General features: G+C 41.7%; 1 protein-coding gene across 6 annotated transcripts in view; it reads right to left on the bottom strand.

The window, feature by feature from the left end:
- DYNC1I1 (dynein cytoplasmic 1 intermediate chain 1) overlaps window positions 1-19,555 on the bottom strand; it is a 187,328-nt gene that overhangs the window by 45,569 nt on the left and 122,204 nt on the right. For all 6 annotated transcript variants that reach the window (XM_082302412.1, XM_082302413.1, XM_082302409.1 and 3 more), the window contains one exon: window positions 2,449-2,595. In XM_082302412.1, the coding sequence (XP_082158538.1) occupies window positions 2,449-2,595 (147 nt within the window). The remainder of the gene's footprint in view (window positions 1-2,448; window positions 2,596-19,555) is intronic.

Raw genomic sequence — 19,555 nt, 5'->3', positions numbered from 1 at the left:
GATGTAAGGAAAGCAGATGAAGACAACCAACTGTATGCAACAGAAAGTCTAAACAGGCTCCTTCCTTTCAAAGGGTTGCTGCCAGCTTGCTTTTATTTATTTTGGAAATGAAATCATGATGCAAAAGGGTTTTGTCTTAATTAAAATTTCCTGTTGTCCCAAGTGCAGATGTGTGGTGGGTGTGAAAGGAAATTAGTGAGTAAGCTGTGGGTAGAATTCTCTTTCCTGGTGAATCCAGGCAGTAATCAGTGATACTACATTTCAGGAAGGTTTAAGTCAGGGAGAACCACATGATCTATCTGTTTCAAATAAACAAAGCAGGAGTAAGAAAAGAGAAAAATCCTTTCTTCACATACAGCGTGAGTTCAAATTAAAAATGACTATTCAGCTCACGTATCTAGCAGTACAAAAAGTAACATCGCTAAAGTAGTGTTGTCTTAATTTAATCCTTTTTCTTGGCAGCAAGGATTCAAGCCAGCCTTTTGCAACCAAGACCTCATTTGCAGTTTATGTAAGTAATTCCTATGTACGAACATAAAGTAAGCAACTCTTATTGTAAAATCTGAGCACTCCTTAAAACATCATATTTCCTCATGTTAAACCGTGTAAACACTTATTTATATCAATCCATGACAGCACATAAAGTGCCCATCCACAACTGAAAGTAATTTATTTATATTTGTCAAAAAGCAAAACATTACATATTTTTCTATTACAATAATAAAACTGCTTTAATATATAATTCCAGGAGGTACAATTTTGCCTTAAATGATTTTTGAGTGTAAACAAATTACTTCCCATTAATCTTTGCTTTTCCACTAGATTTTGAGTCCCAGTTGTTCAATTTTCAGTGATAGTCAGTTTCTTGCCACTAGTTTTCTGGTCTGCTACATCTCTAAATTGCACTTCCAGGAGAGACTGTTTCTTGTCATGCAGATTGAACATTACTGGCGACAAAATGAGCAAAAACATTAGGGAAATGAAAAGCAATGTTGAAGTTGCAACCCATGGCACAGATCATTAGATAATTACATCAACATTCATGATAGTGGAAATTTGGGGAACAATATTTGTATTGCCTGGCCCACTAAGCATGTCTGTGCACACCTGTAATTTTTAATATAAGAGACTTGCAATCATAATACTGGCCCCATACTGAATCTTTAGCAGTAATTCACATGGCATGGTTTCTGGAGCTGTCTTTTAACTCCAGGGATTATGTTGTCACGGTCAACTGAAAGCCGAACCTTGATCTGCAAATTCCAAACATTAGAATCACAGAATTGTAAAAGCTGGAGATGCAAAAGTACTATCACTTTGATCCTTCATTCTGCTAGAACAAGATTATCTTATCTCTCAGAGTACTCTGTGGAGTTCAGTTCCTTATGTTACAGAAAATCTGTGTTTTTCTGCACTCCTATATCATACTTCTACATTTTCCTCCTCCTTTCCACTCAGGAATTGCCCTAAGCCCACTCCCAGGATGAGATACTCCACCTTCCATCTCTCCTGAAGAGTCTTCCCAAGCCCAGACTCTGGAGGAGGAGAGCTCAAGAATGCATTAGACGTTTGTGTGGGATGGACTGGATGTCAGTGCCATAGCAATGAGGACACTTTAGCAGGCAACCCAGGCTTGTCTCTTCCTCCAGCAAAATATGAGTACTTTGCAATGTAAGAGTCTCCTATCACAGACATCATCCTTGTATCACAGACGAAGTCTCTTCTTTCTCAGGCATTTTGTGTTACTGCTCTGCCTGTTTATCTCCTATACATCACTAGAGCCCATTGCCACCATCATTAATTATCTACAAGTACCCGTGTGCATTAGCAAAATGCTCTCCTGCATCATTGTGTTGAAACAAACTCTCCCTTAGTGTGCAAAGTCTGCCCTGTGGCCCTGTCTGGAGTAGGAGACCACAGCAGGGATTTATGTACTGCTCTATCAGAAAACAGAAGCAAACTGCCCCACTCTTTCCAAGGGCACCAGTGTCTGCTTACAGGAATTCACTATGAGACCCTCAAAGGTGCCTAATCTGGTTCAAAGCAGAAATTTGCATACACCAAGACAACAATAATGACTCTAATTGCCTGCCATGTTGGACTGATAGACATACAGCCTCCGCAGTCGTCTAGCTCTCTTTACAGACAATGGGGACAAGAATTACAGTGCCACTGTGCTGGCACAAAGGTGCCTCACCCAAGTGTTGAACTTAATCCTGCCTTCTTCCTTGGAAACGAAAATAATGTCCTGACTTGACTGTACAAAGTATGATGATCAAGCACTTACAAGAGGTGGTTGTTCACCTCTCATAGCTACTTTTTCCCCTTCAAGGGCCACACTTACATTTTCCTCTGTGTGGCAACCACCATTGTAGACACAACTAGGAGGCTGCCTTTCCCTGCTGACCATCTCCTCTAAGGAAAAGAGGAGGTGATTTTTATCCTTACCGTGTGAGCAGCAGCAGATAAGGGAGTTCTCTGAACCGGAGTGCGCCTGTGGCTGCGATTATCCCACAGGACAATTTGGCCAGAGTATGTTCCACCAACGACCAGGTTTGGGTGAAAGCGGGCAAAACAGACCGACATCACGGAGGACTGGAATAAAAGAGGGAGAAAAGAGAGGGGTTACATGGTCAGCCATCTTCAACTCTCTCCCTAGGGAAGCATACTATAATTACCATTTTGTATTTTAGGAATCGCTGTATGAACTCTATTCATACTCCTTGCACACCAGTAATTCTACTAAAGCCAACAGGACACATGCAAAGAGCTAACTTTGACCCTAAAATGTGTTGTTCCATTGGTCCTAGAGAAATACAGGATGAGTCTAAGCATGATGCTAAAAACCTGAGATAACCTCTCCATGACAGCGATGGTAAAGTGCTTAATTTCATTTCCAGAAGTTAGAACTTCAACTAACCAGATGCCAACCAAACAGAGACTGGCATCCTGGCCCATGATATCCCATCAGGGAGAGCTCTTCCCCTGTTTCTCCTCTAACTTTTGACTCAGGCAATTTGAGGCGAGTCTGTGAAAGACCCTCCAAAGTTCACCTCAAGGTGTGCTGTCTTGAGAGAATCAGCTGACAAGCTGATTGTTTGATTCTATGACTGATTTCACTGCCACCAAGGTCTTCCAAGAACAAAGGGAACCACACTTCACTTTACATTGTTTAAGCAGAACTGAGTTTTTCCTCATCCTAATGGCAGCTGAGTTGTCTTTGTACATTTTCTTTAGCTGGGGATGCTAAGGAGCCAGACTGGTGTGACGGTTACCCTGGCTACCTGGTAGAGTGCCCCACAAGCCAGTATGGAGGTGGTTATCTATCCCAACTACCACTTTTCAGTGTCTTTAAAATAACATGCAACAGCTGAAGTGCTCAAGGGAACAGTCCCCAGAACCTTCATGTGCCAACAAGCTATAGCCAAGAGCAAGAAGCAGTTACTCCAAGTCTTCCATGCTCTTCTTCAAGAATTATTTTCCATTTTTATGTAATTGGTCATGGATGTTATGTCTTTGTTTTATGCAAATCTTCTTTTATATTTTAATGACTGGATAGTGTTTTGAAGTGTTGGTGTTCCTATGTGGGAACACACTTTACTCAGTGACAAAGGGTTAACTAAATTACTGTATTTCATTTGCATAAGAAGCATGGCAGACATTTAAGCAAACTTTGTTGCATTAGGAACACTGGAGCTGTCTAGCTGAACTAGACCCAATGTCTACCTACGTAATGGCCCTGTCTCTGGCAGAAGTGGATGGGGCTGCAAAAACTTTGACACGGGCAGATGTGTTGCCTCCTTTCCTTACTGCTCCTCATGCTGATTTTGATGGCTACAGGCTGATTTGAACTCACATGAGACTTGAAACCACTTCTGATAGGTCTAGAATTAATTATGCTAACTCTTGATGCCTATAACTAGGTTGATAAGAATAAAGTAAAATGGGAAGTTTAAATATTTTTTACTGAACTCATGTGGCTGCCTGGTATCAATTGCTTAAAGCCAGATTATATGCTAAATGAACTTAACAGACATACTTATAGCATACAGCTATAAGGGGTTTTTTGACCTACTAAGATAATCAAGACAATGAGAAAAGCTGGCATTACTTTTTTTCTTCCCCACTTTCTCTGCATTCTCATGGCTGTTCACTTGACATCTTTATACCTTCCCCCTTGACTAACACTTCTGCATACATTTCTCTGATGTTACATAGTCTAGCACCTAATGACTAGATGATTAGTGTACATAAATGCCTATTTTAGTCCATATCTAAGTGCTTGAGCACAGCAATTCCATTATGGTCAGTCGTAGCAATGAGAGGTACCTTCCAAACACCATTTCCAAAGGACCTAGCTTTACAGAAAAGAAACCCCACCCCTAAGGAGCAGGATGGAGGTGCTATTAAGAGGGGTTTAAAACTCAGCTACACTGCAGCTGCCATCCAGTTTCCACAGATCCCCCCACATTATAATTAAAACGACCCTACAGCACATGTTCTACATTTTATCTCTTTGTTTAATGGCTTCGTGAGTTGTTTTAATCAACCCCTCTCATTCCTTATAACTGAGCTGACAGATATTCTTACATGAAGTGAAATAGCCAGATGATTTTAAAATAGTACAGATCCACCACTGTGTACACCCCACGGCAGCTACAAGGCTCCACATGTATTTTAAGAAACCCCAATTCAAACAGTCATTCCACAACAAAGTTCCCAAGTTTGTCCCAAACAAACTTGGGAGACTCTGAAGCAGGGCAAAGAAGCCAAGTGGACAGTGTATTTTTAAACGTTCTGCTTTCATGGTTAGCATGTTTTTGCATTTAGAATGCCAGAATACAGCTGAATGGTCAGGATAGAAACTGCTAAAGTATGTTTTTCATAAAGTTCAAAAATAACCCACAGACATGACATGGGCTTGAGCTCTCTGCACTGCTTCTAGTTTTACAATTTGCTCCAAAGTAGTTTGCAGTCTTCAAAAGGTGAAATGTTCATATCCTTTTAATTATGTCAGCATTATTTTTCTATCCAATAAAAAATTCTGTCAAATATTAGAATTTAACAATTTAAGGATTCCATAGCACTTAATATAGTGATTATTTTCTTAAAATTAATGGCAGTACTCAGATGAGTAAGGGCTGTAAGATCAAGCCCATTCATTTAATAACTTGAAAAGCATTCATTTCTTAGTCTTAATGGGAGAGAGTGGCTGACAGGTCTCCAGTCTGTCTGAACAGCTCTGTGCTCAAGGACAGCAGCAGAAACCATTCCTTGTAAGCCTCTTCTGCCCCCAGGCTGCCTCTTGTTTGCCTGTTCAAGTAGTCTTACTCCTCTAAAACAGCTTTGCCACTGACTTCAAAGGGGGAGGAACCAGCACATGGTCAGGTTTTTAAAATAACAGCATATCCTTGGTTGCACTTCTACCACACCCTTCTAGGGAAATCTCATGGCACTTTCCAATAGCAATGGTAAAATTTCCCGGTTTTTTAGTTAGGAATATTTTATACTGCAGGTGCTTAGTTACTTGTTGCAGAGGACAGAAGCAGCTAGTTTCACAGTATTTGGCAACAGCGCATAAATAAATGTAGGAGGAATCAAGTCAGAAGGCAATTCCACAAGGAGTTTAGTGCTCACAGTAGAAAAGCAGCATTTAGACTAGGAGATTCCCAGCATTATCTTTTTATGGGTGCTACAGAGCATCTGTCTGAGCAACTGCCGGGACCCACAAGAGACAGGCAAAATTCCAGTGTCTGGTCATCTGCATTTCTCTGAATTGCACTGTGCAGTGAATCATTTCAGTATTTACTTTAGCTTAATGCTCAGTTTTCTCCCTCTATGCAAATACAGCCTACAGGATTTTGCTTTCTCTGTCTCTCCTTAGCTTTCTCAGTGGCCTTACCAAAGTACTTCTAGTACTTCTGGCCTTGTGATCTTCCACCCAGATGTTCTACTCTTAGTGGGGCCACAATACTGGTGCTGCTGCCTCATCCCCTGTGCATGCTCTGCCTCTCTGTAGAGGCGAGTAGATCTCCAAGTGCCAAAGGAGCAAATCCTAGTTCCATGTTCCTACATGCACTGCCCAAGCATAAGAGAGAGCTCAGGCTGGTAAACTGGGGGTTTTGCCTGGCAAACAGGCAATCCTGCTTCTCAAATGCTAAAGCTTCTGCTCCCAGCTGCTGCAAGAACCATGCTGAAAACATAATTAAGAAACAAAACATGAGATGCCTGTGCTCTTGTTACAGCAAAGAGAGGGCTGGGCCTCACGAACAGAAGTGTTGCCCAGCCCTTGGAGAGGTCTGCAATCTGGGTTACTGTGGAGGGATTCCTTAAGGAACAGGGGCATATGATACCCCTGGAAAGATGGGACAACCCAGGGTTGCTGAGGAAAAGCCCCTGAACAGGCCCCTGGCTGCAGGCAGGCCTGGAAAGCACCTGGCTGCAGGCAGCCCTGAGAGTCCTTGGCAAAGTTATACACTGGTCGGCTCCCCCATGAATTAGAGGCTGTCCAGAGGGACTGGGTGTGAATCTTTGCAAAAAGTAGATATAAGCTTGCATAGTTGAACAATAAGGGAGAACGATGCTTAATCGAATTGGGGTACGTGTTGTTTATCTGGCCAGCTCTCCAGACTCGGTCCCTTTCAGGTTAGGAAAGCAGCACCCTTTGACCCCTGCCTTGGTGGGGGGTCAGATCACTGCAGCCCATAGGGAGGAGCACTGTGGAGCCATCTCTGCCTCCCTGCTCCTTCCCTCCCTCCCACCCTCCCCACTGATGCACTGATCCACTGATCCAAACAGGCCCCCAGCCCACTTCAAGTGGCTGGCAAAGCTGTTTTTTATTTTAGAACCTTAATACGGCCCAGATTTGGATTAATGATGGCATATCCCATCAACCACAGGTACACGTGCTTGGGACAGACAGTCATTTAGCTTCTCCTTAGTGAGAAGCCTGACCTCAGTACCCACATCTGATGTGTGTAAGGCCCTGGAGACTTGGCTGTCTCTGCTCATGTCTATATGCTCGGATGGCACTCTGCCCAGCCACCAGTCGAACAAGTTCACAAAGACTGGGGTGCTAAATAATAATAACTCTCAATAGACAAAGACTACTGCCTTCAGCCAGACCTCTTCTGCAGGAAACCACCCCCGGAGCCAGCACTGCCATACTGGTGCCATATGCCTACGCCTGACACCAGATGTATCTCAAAACAATACTTTGTCAGTGGGAAGAAGCAATCTGAGGAGTTCACAGGCATTTCTAGGCTCCAGAATACAGGTTATATTGCAGCAGGCTCTCAGGAAGCTCCTGGGTGGATTTTCTAGCTGACCACATGCATGTGAAAAAGCACGACCATCAGTGGCATGCTGCTGTGGATCACTCTGACACAGGAAACAGCAGGCAATGAAATCAACTTGCAGCTGAGATTATTGAATCGTAGAATATGTTGAGTTGGAAGGGACCCATCAGGATCATTGAGTCCAACTCCTGGCCCTGCACAGGACCCATTAAGAATCACCATGTGCCTGAGAGCCTTGTCCACACGCTTCTTGAACTCTGTCAAGCTTGGTGCTGTAACACTTTCCTGGGGAGCTTGTTCCAGTGCTCTACCATCCCCTGAGTGAAAAACCTTTTCCTGATATCCAACATAAATCCCTCGTGACTCGGCTTCATGCCATTTCCTTGAGTCCTGTCACTGGTCACAAGAGTGAAGAGACCAGTACTTGCCCCTCTTCTACCCCTCATGAGGAAGTTGTAACTGCAATGAGGTCTCCCCTCAGTCTCCTCTTCTCCAGGCTGAACAGACCAAGTGACGTCAGCTGCTCCTCATACAGCTTCCCCTCCAGGCCCCTCACCATCCTCACGGTGCTCCTCTGGGCACTCTCTAACAATTTAATGTCTTTTTCATATTGTGACACCCAAAACTGCCCCCAGCCCTTGAGGTGAGGCCACCCCAGTGCAGAGCAGAGCGGGACAATCCCCTCCCTTGCCCGGCTGGCGATGCTGTGCCTGATGCACCGCAGGACACGGCTGGCCCTCTTACTGAAGTGGCAGATCCTTTTCAATGCTTGAGGGACTGAGAGCACAGGGACAAAGCTGTGGTACTGCTCCTTAGCTAAAACCATGAAAAGATGCCAAACTCATAGTCCTTCATCCACAGGAACCGAAGAACAGGGACTGAAACTCTGATTGCTTATGTCTGCCCTCCTGAGGAATAAATAAATAAAGAGGAAGGCCAGAAGTACACATGCAACTTACTCATAACCTTTTGTTCTCACTCCTGCTCATCAAGAGCAGCATTTAAAGAGTCTAAGTACTCACAGTCCCTCTGAGAGCTACCCAACCTTCTTCTGGTCAGGCAATCAGGAGACCATTTAATTCCTGCATTGCTATACACACATATATCTAGCCCCATACATCATATGGATGATATACTTCAACTGCAAAGGTGGATTAGAGCCATCATCTAGAAATAAAAGAGCAACTGAATTACCAAATGAAGCCCTTTTTTTCTGACTGGTCATGGACTGAGAATAATCATGGAAAGTAGCAGTATCAGATCTGAACACTGATTCTCTGGTTTAGGGCCCTATAACATCCTTTCTGCACCACAAAAGGTGTGAGGTATCTTGAAAGAGGCAACTTTAGGGTGACTTTGCTCTGGCTACTGATATACCTGGTATTGTACACTGAAATAGCTGTGTTCCTTCCAGGAGTCCTGTTTATTTTTACTATCTGCTGTTGTGAATTTGGATATTTCTGTGTTTCATATAACTAAGTATAATTAGTAGTAATAAGAAAACAGGAGAGAGAATAGCAACAGATTTACAGCTGGTTTTGAAATTAAATTTGAAAAGGAAGTTAAAACATGATTTATGTGTACAAAAACCTTCACGAAAGAGGTTATCTCTTAATTCTAAAAGCTTCAAATTCCAGCACTTCTGTATTGCTCCCCTCCAACTGTCTTCCTATTAAACTATGAAATAACATCTGAAAGATTTTGTGCTAGAGATTATTTGCGGTACCATACAAAATTCATCTCTACTAAAAATAAAATAAAAGTAGTTGACATCCTTCACATATTAAAAAAAAATAAATAAAACCAAACAAGCACTTCTTCAAACCAAATGTCAGAATTCTGTTTAATTAAAAAAAGGAAGTTTATACTTGGTTATGGTGTGTGTCGACATCTATCCCTTTGATTTACACGAGTATGGAGGGGAAAGAACAGATTGCTTTATTCAAGAGAAAGAAAGGAGGGAGGGGGGCCCTGTGTGACAGGAAAGAGTGTAGGCTGTATTAACTTCAGTGCTTGTTAAAACATGAAGGATTAATGGTAGAAAGGGAGGGAAGAATTGTGAATGTCTCCAGTTTAGGATCTTCAAAAATGTTTGGGGATTCTAAGAATGTCTCACCAGACCACATGAAAGATGCACAGAGAGACTCAGCCACACGACTGCTCTAAATCCAAAGCTGGTATTGCTCCACTTATACCATCAAACCAATGGAGCTGAAATGTAGCCACAAATTAAATTTATTTTTATTGAAAAAGTACTAAGTCTTTAAAAAGAAGGAAAAGAGTATGTCAGGAAACTCAGCCTTTCTTAGCCTAGTTTACAGGGTAGGTAACTCTGACATCTAACGTCAGTGCTGACATCTGAGTATTGCAGTAGAATCAGAGCACTCTGCCCAAGTCTGCAGAAAGGCAATATCCAGCCTTATGACTTCACTTTAAATAGAGCAGAAAGCTGGAGCTTTCTGCTTTCATCTCTGTAACTGCAGGTTCAACCCATGTAACTACAAGAGAAAAATAATCAGGAAAAATGTCCACAAGCTGCCTTTGCAAAAGGGAATCTACACTTCAGCCCTTTTGGAAAGTGCATTTGCTGTTATTATTAATTCAGCAGTGTCATGGTGACTCAGACAAGCAGCAAAACTGCTTGCTGTACTGCAAACACAGATAATCCTGATACTTCTCAAATATGATACAGGGAGATCCTGCATGCCTTTATCCACAACTGCAACAAGCAATTGATTCAGCGACCCTGAATTACTGCACACACATGCAAGCCTCAGAATACAGTCTTTGCCGAGCATCATACCGGCTCTGTTAGACTGATGATGAGATGATTAAAGCCTGGAGAAATAAGGAGTAATTTCATAATAACAGCACATCAAAATAAAGTTTATTTTCCACCCAACTACTTAGATATCAAGTACCCAAATATGTTTGTTTTCTCTGATTAGGACCTGGCTGCTTATCAGATTGCAGGGTCAAACAATTAATGTTTGTGTGCCTGCATGTTGGAGAAGCAAGCACTTCCTTGCTTTGTCTATTTTATTTAGGTCATGATACTCTAACAGTTATTCATGAGCACTCTTAATTGTTTTGATTAAATTATTGACAAGTGATGGGTCTACAGCACCCTTTCAGACCTGGAGCCTGAGGGCATGTGTCTGTGGGTGGAGCACAGAGACCTTCTGCCATTCCCGCTCATTCCACAGGCTGCCCACAATTTGGAGCAGATGGTATGTGTCAGCTTGAGCATGGCAGTCTGGCATGCAGCTTGCATGCAGCAGGGCTCACTGGTTTCAGCTCAGCATTAGCCAAAGGCTTCTGGACCAGAGCTGCTATACATGTAGCCAGCTTCGGACATGGGTCATGGTGTCACTGCCTGCCACCACTGCTAACTATAGCTGCAAGTTTTGTGGCACAGAGACTACTTTGTTATGATGGGTTTGTAACAAAATCCTTACTAAAGCATCTCAGTCTGATGAAGGCCTCTAGAACTGAGCAAATAATAGCACTACCTGTCAAATTTACTTGGTGCAGTGGTCAGAAATGGCAGATAAACATCTTATTTTAAGCACTGCAAATGAAATAGGATCTAGAGAAGCACATACTCAAAATGTCATGCAAACTAAAGTCTTCTGTAGGTGTTGCAGTTAGTCAACTCCTAAAGCATCTCTGAAGCTGAAGCCACTTCTGTCTAGCAATTACCTGGGGAACCTGGCTGTGAGGGACAAGTCCAGGCATGTTGGTCACGCTTCCCGAATTACTTCTGCATATAATCTCTCTGATATTATCTGATACAGAACATAGGTGTAGTCTGGGCAGCTCAGCTCCATCCCCATAAAGTGCCCCAGCCATTTGTCTAAGGACTTAAACTTCTTATTGCTGCACGCTTCTCCAGGCAGAACCTCCTTCCTGCTGGAATCAAGACCAGGCCTCAGGAGTGAGGCTTAAGAAGTATCCAGAGGTGTTCCCACCTAACGCTATGCAGAAGTAGAAGAGATCCCCCAGGGATTGAGGTATGGGTTAGGCTGGGATTTTGGTGTCCTGGACTCTTCTCCACACAGTGAAAGCACAACAGATAATCACTTGATGGCAAGTTCTGGAAATACCAGAGTCAGACTTTAGAGAACCCACAGAGATAGCAAATTCCAGACTTGGAGAACAGGAATAGAAACACAAGTTATTCTCGTGCTGCGGTGGTGGTTTTGTGGTTTCTATGGCAGCAGTTCCTCAAACCAATGTATTTGATCAACCAGACTATGTGAAGCCACAGATGAATTCGAAATCAGTACAGATGCTGCAGGAACAATTATCTACAACTCAGCCTGTGAAGCTGGGTGTAGTAGTCACAGCTGCTTCTAAGAGAGTTGCAGATAAATCTCAAGTGTAGCACAGAGTCCAAACCCCCACAAGAAATGCAAAGGCCATGAGAACCAAGGCACAGTCAGAAGATTGAACACATAGAACCAAGAACACTTTAAAGCCCCAGATGAGGAAAGAACTTGCTTAAGTCCATCTTTTCTCAGAAGTCCATGAACTTAATTGTAATCACTTCTTCTAAGTTCTCCATGATTTTAATGACTCAAAAGCCTGCTCACAGCCCAGTAAATTGGTAAGTGCTTTCCTAAACAAGCAATTTTTAAATTCAGGCCTTCCGAAAGCAAATTACCTCCATTCTGTGAGGAAAGACAGACACCCTGATGTTCAGCTGGTCCTGGGAAGACTCTGTAGAGTTAGAGACAGTCTCTACCCAGCTGACTTCCACATCAATGTCAGAGACAGGGAAGGGAAAAGGAGTATGAAGTGTCAGAGACAGACTCACTGAATTGCCAATGTTGGGAAGCACATCTAGAGATTGACTAGTCCAACCCTTTGGTCAGAGCAGGATCAGATGGAGCAGATTGTGGATGACTGTGGGTAGCTGGGTTTTGACTGTCTCCATGGATGAAGACCCCATTGCTAGCTTGTGTTGACCTTCTCATCAACCAACACCCCCAAGTCCTTTCCCTCAGTACTGCTTTCAGTCCCTTCTCAGTCCAGCCTGCATTTCCACTTGGCATTGCCTCTACCCAGGTGCAGGACCTTGCACTTGGCCTTCTTGAACTTCATGAGACTTGCACAGACCCACCTCTCAAGCCTGTGAAGGTCCCTCTGGATGGCATCCCTTCCCTCCAGCATGTCAACCAAACCACACAGCTGGGTGTGGTCAGTGAATGTGCTGAGGGTGCTCTCAATCATACTGTCCACGTTGCTGATAAAGCTGTTAAACAGTGCTGGTCCCAACACTGACCCCTGGGGACACTACTCATCACTGGTCACTGCTTGGACATTGACCACAACTTTTTGAGTGCAACCATCCAGCCAATTCCTTATCCACTGAGTGTTCCATCCATCAAATCCATGTCTCTCCAGTTCAGAGACAAGGATGTTGTGCAGGACAGTGTAAAATGCTTTGCACAAGTCCAGGTAGATGATGTCAGTCATCGGAAGACTAATAGGGTTTTATGTTTGCCCATATCCATCACTTTCATTGATGTACCCTTTGTAAGTAGTGTCACTATGTAACTGGAAATAATTGAAAATAATTGAAAATTAATTAATTATTGCACATAGATGTGGAGATTGAGCAACTGAGAGGCACAAATAAACAGCTATCTAGTGGAAACAGAAGATACCACAGGCGGGTCTGTATTTAAGAATGAGGGTGGAAGCATGGGCTGCTTCCACACTGTTCCTGTCTCCTACAGTAAATTACGGTAGAGATCCTAGTATCAGTAGCCTAGCTCTGCACTCATAGAGCATTAGGAAGCAGCTAAGATCACAGAGGAATAAATGAAACCCATTATAGACAATTTTAATTCCCCTTTCTCTGAACAGACCTTAGTTTTCTGAAATTTCACATCCTGCTTTTGTCACCTGCAAGGTTATGCTGCTTGGTTTCTACAGTTTTTTTCCATAAGTAGTGTTGTAGAGGAGGAAGGGTTGAGATAAGTGTTTTCCAGTCTCAGGGTAAAAACCTTAGTAACACTAAATCAGTATAGTTATGCCATCCTACAGTTGCTGACTCCTGGAGTATCAGAGGACCACATCTTGCTCAAAAACCAGCATCCCTGGGTCATTCACTTGCATCAGTGATGGGACATTTTATAATGCATCTTTATCCTGCCAGGAAAAATGGATTTATCCCAGAAAACTTATGTCAGCAGTTCTGCACAACTCCAGTCTAAATTTGGCCTACTTTATTTATTTACAGATGTAAACATGAGATAACAAATGTTAAGCATGTTTTTCTCTCCATGAAATGACTGGTGACTCAGTATATGTTCATGAACAATATGGAATTGAAGTGGAATTGATATTTTTTCTGAGCTACAAAAACACTAAACAGTGTTATAAGAGCAATCAAAATGAATTAATCACAGGTCCTAACACACTCTGGCACATTTTGTTGTAGAGATAATGAAAACACTCTGATCTCTCCAGTAAGACAAATTGTTAAAAGCATATTGCTTCTTGCATGTAGGACGTTTGCTTGTCATCTTACGCTAAAATAATTCTACTTTAGCTTTTCTTTCTTTTTGCCCCATGGGAAACATCTTCCAAGGATAATATCAGCATCTCAGCCATGTGGCACGTGCTTCCGCTTTCCCTTTGTGGGAAGCTGGGAGTGTTAATCATCATTAAATCAATGGCGTCCATATACAAAAGTTCTTTCTAAGGAAGTACTTGTCAGTCATCCAGCCATGGGGGCAGAGGGCGGAAAACTGTTGATTTTAAACCTAAGGCAGTGGACAGTTGTATCCTGGGCTGTAATGATGGATTCCTTGGTGTCTGGGGCCTTTTACAGCAATTTAGAAGAATAACTGTTTTATATTTTGTGCCAGATAATACAGAAAGAGGCTTCACTCCTCACATAGAGCTCCCACAGAGACAAAAATCATGAGGTGAAATAATTTTCTTGACTTTGGACCAAATGTACTCTTCATTGCAAGTAGTTTGCACTGAGAACAGTTACATAACCCAAACAGAAAAGTCATGCCTATGGCTGTTTATCCATCATTTGCAGTGCAGCTAGGGAATTGCATGGTATTCTACATCCTTTATGGAAAAAAGTTCGGTGGAAGGATCTCAGTGACTTATTGATTTCACATCTGATCCTGCATTTCTTGTTCACCTAAAACCCTTTGAGCACTGGGAGTTTCAAATATACAAAAAAAAAAAAAAAAGTTCGTATCAACAAAGGAAAATTGGGCTCTTTTTTCCCTTCCTTCCTTTTTACACTAGGTTATGTTGAAATGGAACTGAATCAACAACTTCTAAACTATAAAACAACCCCAGGAAAAATTGCAGAATTTGGTGATCTTTTCCTCTGCAATTTTGGGATAGTGTGACAAATCTGCATTTTTTTATCAAAGGAGATTTTCAAAATTCTGAGTCAAACGAATAATGTCATGTGTTTGTAAGTATCAATAATCTAAGCCATCTGCAAAGGAATGGTTTTGCAAAGGCATCTCTTTCAGGACACTGTGGATTTTGTCACTGCTTGAGGTTTTGGCAAACCATCAATATCACTATAATTTTCTCTTATGAAATATAGTTTTTGACTGACATATTTTTTTGCCCTTAGCTAGCTAAAGTTTAAAAATACTGCATTTCTAACTCGGCAAATTCAAAGGTTAGGCTTTCTCCAAATTGCATATTAGATGCCAGTAATTCAGAAAGGTATAATGCAAGTTATCCGTGAAATAAAGAAACTTAAACAAACAAACAAAAAAAAAAAAGCAATGTTTGCTGTATCAAGTAGCCAACATATTCTTTATATTTGGTCTGAAAGGAAGACTACAGAACTTTAGGAAGAGAAATAGCATCTTTAAGTACAGGTTCATTACAAATCTCTATTTTCACACTTGGAAAAAGCACAATGCTATTGCTAGTAGTGACAGCGTGTCATTTAAGTGTATGACATCTACTCCCTCAAAAAAAGTCTTAGAAGTGAGAACCGCCTGAAATTTTCTATCCAAGACAAGCAAAGCTGTCACTTCCTAATTATTTGATTCATAATTGAAATCTCAGTTTCAAATGAGGAAGGTGATCTGTCTTAAGCCTTGCTCTAAGCAAAGGAGCACTCTGTTGCTAGCAGACTTTGTATGTATAAACACAGTCCTCAAATAATTCAGACTGTTAATTACTAATGGGGAAGTGCACCCACCTTTTGTATTAGCAGTCATTTCACAGACTGACACAGGGTACAATTATTTTGTTATACAAATTAGCTCTGATGGGTGTGTCGCTCTTCAGGGTTCTGTACAAGACAGCAAGAGATCCAAGTCATCATGGAAAAATCAGCTTTGCTAAGGGTTTGGAAAGATACAGTTAAAACCCAAGGGAAGGTATGCAACATTGTGACATCCCTTTAGTCTAAATAATGATTTGAGTTTTGCGGAAATAAGTCAGTTTTAAGAGATTCTAAGACTGAAAGGTGAAGGGCTATGTGGAAAACACGGCATACTTTGTTCTGAACTGCAGATGCTAGTAGATTCCACGCTAATGGCTGCGGCATTTCAGCAGTAAAGCAAGACTGGTGATTTCAGGACTGGCTAAGACATTGTGGCACCCAAGCCAGAATATGCATTTTCACATTTTCAGTGCCTTTTCTGTCCTCCCCCACCGAAGCCTTTGACAGGAGACAGGACACTCCGTCCCTCATACATGTGCTCCTGTTTGTCCCCCTCTACAAATCTGCTGCATGCAGGTCTCTCACCTAAGACACCAAAAACCATTTTCCAAGTACTACACTTAGCCTTCAGATGTGTGGGTGTAACTTCTACTGACTCACACACAATCTCTCCACAAGTATTGGGGCACTAATCTTAGGCCAAGTGATAGTTATTTTTAATCATCAAAGGCTAGAAGTGGTGTAGCCTCCAATGGGAGGAGCAAAAAAAGACAACTGGTATCAGCTGAGAACAGAGGGAAGAATCTAAAACGATAGCCTAAGAGACAAGACATGGGCTCTTTCTTACAAACTGTGCTCTATTCCAAACAGAAACATGGCAGAGAACAAAAGTTTTGAAACAGGAACAGAATAAGTATGTCCTTCTATCACAAGCTGTAGCTGAAACTCTTCTTCTCCCCCAGTCATAGAGTTAGAATTGGAACTTCCCCCAGACTGTAATTCAGAATGGCGCAACTACGCATCTGCATTAACTATTACAGTGTGGAGATAACCATGTAGGCACAAATGTAAGAGCAACAGAGTGTCCCAGAGAAAAGGCACAGCAGAGCTCTACACAGCTCCACAAAGGTCATCCTACCAATGATGCACAGCAGGAAACAAAACTGAAATGAAAACAAAACAGCCCCTTTATTGCTGAAGAAGCCCTCCTTGGTATGACTGACAATATTTTGGTATGTGCTATTAAAGTCTGCAACACATTTGGGACCCTGGGTGCTGAGGTATTCCCACTATGACAGCTGTCTCAGTGTCTTCACAGGCAGACATTCAGAGGTCCATTCACCAGAGAACTACTTTGAAAAAAGGCAGAATCTGATTCATGTTTAGGATCATAGGGTCATGGGGAAATTCAGTTTGGAAAAAACTTTCTCTTCCAAACAAGGGGTTTGTGGTTTTTTTGGAAAAATTTGCAGTCATCTCAGAACCACATGTCTTCTCTGACATTTACAGCCCTTTAAAGACTGACCACAGATACCCTCTCTCACTAGAAACTGAGGAATTAGATAAGTCAGCTCTGGAACTGGACACGCTGGTTCTTTGGATTGATTTTACTTAGGGAATTCTGTGACGCTTAGAGGGAGTTCAGGGTCTTTCATTTCTTTTATGTCTCTGAAGAGCTGAATCCCTGCTTGAAAGTCAGTGCTAACAAGGTGAGGAAGTTTTTGTGGAAAAGCACCATTATAACTAAAAGAGAAAATTTTCTTCATTTTTAAAGTATTTCAACCATACTTTCTGGACTTTCCTAAACTTCTTGTAGTATTTCCTTTCTTTAGAGACTGAGCTCTAGTTTGGCTTCCACAGAGAAGGAAACTCAAGGACAAGGGAAAAGGAGGATATTAGTCATTCAGACTTTTACCTCAGCCTGTTCCACACACAAGTCTTGTGGATTTGGGCGCTCAGCACCTTTAGAAGGCAGGCTGCTGGAGAAAAAAGCACATCTGAAGGAATTTATGTTGATTTTGAAAGAGCAGACAACAACAAAGGAACCAAATCAGGAAAAAAAATAAGGCAACTCTGGCCAATATCAGCCACTAAATATAGCCTTTCTCTTACCTCAATGCATCTAATTCTAAGATACGCATTTATGACTCCATCCATTTAGTTGAAAAGGGAAAGACCACACCAGGATAAGCAATGAAGAGTGGTCAAACACATAACTTAATGGCAGTGTATGGAAGCCACTACAAAAAAGCTAGGGGAGAATGAAACATTTTGTGGTGCAGCTGAGTAGCTGATTTCTGTACCCAATCCACCAATATTTTCCAAGCACGGACAGCTTTTCTTGAAATTAAAATACAGAACACAAATCCCCTTTCCCACAAAAACCTGACAGTTTAGTAAAAAGATGAAACTAACCAAGTAAATCTGACTGCATGGCATTTTAGGAAAAGGACAGAAATAGCTGCAGCTATTGAAAGTGATATACTGCTGAAATATTTTTGTGATTATGCTAAAAGTCAATCTGACTCCTTGAAAGAACTCTTAAATGGTTACTGCTTCCTCAAATAAAAGCTACTTCGTATCTGCTCTCCTTCTTTAAAAATACACTGAATGTAGTTGCTTCAAAGTGTCAGACCTGTACTTCTCACTGTCCTTTCGAGACATTTGGAAAAGACATAGCTGACAAAGAGGAAATTAGTAGATCAGGAAATAATCCATAATAAATCAAAAGACAGTCAATGTAGTATTTTTTTTATTTCTGTTATCATTAGATTGGGTGTAGTAAAGCAGAATTCTTTACTTTCCAATCACAATGCAGAGCCCTCCAAATCAGAAAGTCACATTCAATTTGGTTTATTTGCATGAAACTAATACCTTTAGCTGTCTTCCTCCACCCCTCCTCTCCTGAAATGATGAATGTTTGAGGCTGAGATCCAGATGCCTCAACCAATTTTAATAACCCCTCTTTAGTTCCAGAAGAAAGGAAATAGTTTGTAATACCCTAAAGTCCCTTAGACACACTGATTATTTCTTTTCCTTCTGACTTCTGTCTCTGCAGATCAGCTCTAACCCAGAAGCTATGAGATCTGATAGAAGAGCTGTGCTGTACACATGCTAACAGGCCCTGCTGGAAGAAGGGGTATAAAGCTCAGACTGTTATCTGCTAGCCCATCTACTGCAAACTCTGAGTTCTCATTTGCCTCACTTGACCAAATATGTTGCTGCAAAGTTTCAGATACTTCTTCAGGTAACTCTGGCTTAGAAAGCTTACGTCAGACCACTGTGAAACAGAAACAACATCATGGGCAGAGATGATGAGTAGTGCAAATAATCCTCATAATTAATGGGTAATGTAGATTTTTATTTGTATGTTCAGGGAAAAAAAACACATTAAGAACATAAAAAGCACTTTCTGAAAAAGACAGAAATATTGAGAAATATGGTTGGTGCTACTCTATCAATCAATGGTATGGGAATGTTCACATAGAAGGCCAGCCCCATGCATTCCAGAAATCAATACAGGATTGAGCACATGTTGAGTTAGATCATCAATAACTGTGAGATACTATTTTTGTTTTTGTCACCCCCACCTAAACACAGACCAGCAGTACCTGAGAGAAGCAGTGTGAACCACTGCTTAAAATTCTCCCAACTAAACCAAGGGATATTCAATGCGATTTCCATGTTGTTGCTGGAATTCATTCCGTCTCTGGATACTGCCAAACCAACCCAACTAGGGATGATTCATCTGCAGGGTTTCATGAAGTACTTCTGAAAGGCATGTGTCTTGCCTTTGGAATGCTCTGGATTACACCAATAGTATGTTATGCTCCAGCATGGGGGAAGAGGATATTCCTGACTCTTCCCTACAAAGATATTCCCAGTCTGCACTCTGCAGTATTAACTGCATGTTCCATTTATTTCTCACTACCTAAGGAAAGCATTGAGCATTCATTCCTTTGGCAAATGATATCACCCTGTCATTCCAGCTTTGCTTCTGAGACAACAATTTTTGCTTGCATAGGAAAACAAATGAAAAAATTGTCCAATCCCTCATTCTTCCCTGTTTTCCTATTTCTAACCT

This window comes from Coloeus monedula (assembly GCF_965178545.1).
Source record: "Coloeus monedula genome assembly, chromosome: 1".
Taxonomy (NCBI): domain Eukaryota; kingdom Metazoa; phylum Chordata; class Aves; order Passeriformes; family Corvidae; genus Coloeus; species Coloeus monedula.
The sequence above is the reverse complement of the archived record's forward strand: the minus strand, read 5'-3'. Positions and strand labels throughout refer to the sequence as shown.